We start from the raw sequence: 1,037 nt of genomic DNA, 5'->3' as shown, positions 1-1,037 counted from the left end.
GAGCTGGAACACAACAGAGTTGTTTTCTTCTTGCCTCGCAGGGAATCGCTGTGGGAAACGGCCTCTCATCCTATGAGATCAATGACAACTCCCTGGTTTACTTTGCCTATTACCACGGCCTGTTGGGGACCGAGTAAGAAGGCGGGGGGTGGGGGTGGGGGGTGAGCCACTGGATGCACCGTTCCCATGCGAGTGGGCCAGGGCTGGCTGGGTCAGTTGTGTGCAGGACAGGGGTAGCTCCTGTCCTGGGCCAGCAGCTGGGCTGTGGAGATGGCCCCTTGTCACGGGCAGCTCCCATGGGCACACAGGGCACCAGCTGAGCCATGTGCTGTGCAGCAGCAGTGCAGGGAGCGTGCAGTGCTGCTGCAGCCACAGCCAATGGCTTTGTGTTGGTGTTGCCATCTGGGCGGTGCGGTCCAAGACCCTGGTCTCTGCCCACAGGCTGTGGAAAGACCTGCAGACCTTCTGCTGCTCCCAGGAGAAGTGCAACTTCCACGACAACTCCAACCTGAACTGCACGCTCAAGGTGAGGGGAGCTGCAGTCCCCGAGCACGTGCCCTGCACTGGTGTCTGTGGGGAGCACCCACCTGGCTCTGGCCGGGTGCACGGACCCTGGATCATCCTGCTGAGTCCCAAGCCCTTCTTGTGGCTCGTTGCAGATGGAAGAGATGATTCAGATTGTGGAGGAGTCTGGCCTCAACATCTACAACCTGTATGCACCATGTGATGGCGGAGTCCCTGGAGGCATGAGGTGAGAGTGGGCCCAGGGAAGTGGGTCTCTGGCGCTGGCTTGGTTTGGTTTGCTTTGCTGTGTGTGGGGTCCTGGCTGGGATGGGGTCCTGCTTGGACACGTTGACCGTGCCTGGCTGCTGTCAAAGCTCCCCGAGCGAGGGCCCTAAGCTCTTGCTGCTCCAGAGCTCTCAGCCCGTCCCACCTCATTCCGGCTGCAGGTATGAGAATGACTACCTCATCACACACGACCTGGGCAACTCCTTCATCCGGATGCCAATGAGGTTCTCCTGGCGGCAGGTGAGCTG

At 60.4% G+C, this 1,037-nt stretch overlaps 1 protein-coding gene across 1 annotated transcript in view; it reads left to right on the top strand.

Annotated features, from left to right (window-relative positions):
- Positions 1 to 41: 41 nt before the first annotated feature.
- The window catches only part of CTSA (cathepsin A), a gene marked incomplete at both ends in the record, with an annotated part of 2,067 nt that continues 1,071 nt past the window's right edge, over positions 42 to 1,037 (top strand). Inside the window, 4 exons of the mRNA XM_010010074.1 lie at positions 42 to 133; positions 442 to 526; positions 660 to 751; positions 951 to 1,029. Coding sequence (XP_010008376.1) covers positions 42 to 133; positions 442 to 526; positions 660 to 751; positions 951 to 1,029 — 348 coding nt within the window. The remainder of the gene's footprint in view (positions 134 to 441; positions 527 to 659; positions 752 to 950; positions 1,030 to 1,037) is intronic.

This window comes from Nestor notabilis, unplaced genomic scaffold, assembly GCF_000696875.1.
Source record: "Nestor notabilis isolate BGI_N333 unplaced genomic scaffold, ASM69687v1 scaffold25452, whole genome shotgun sequence".
Lineage (NCBI taxonomy): Eukaryota > Metazoa > Chordata > Aves > Psittaciformes > Psittacidae > Nestor > Nestor notabilis.
This window is presented reverse-complemented; position numbering and strand designations above follow the sequence as displayed.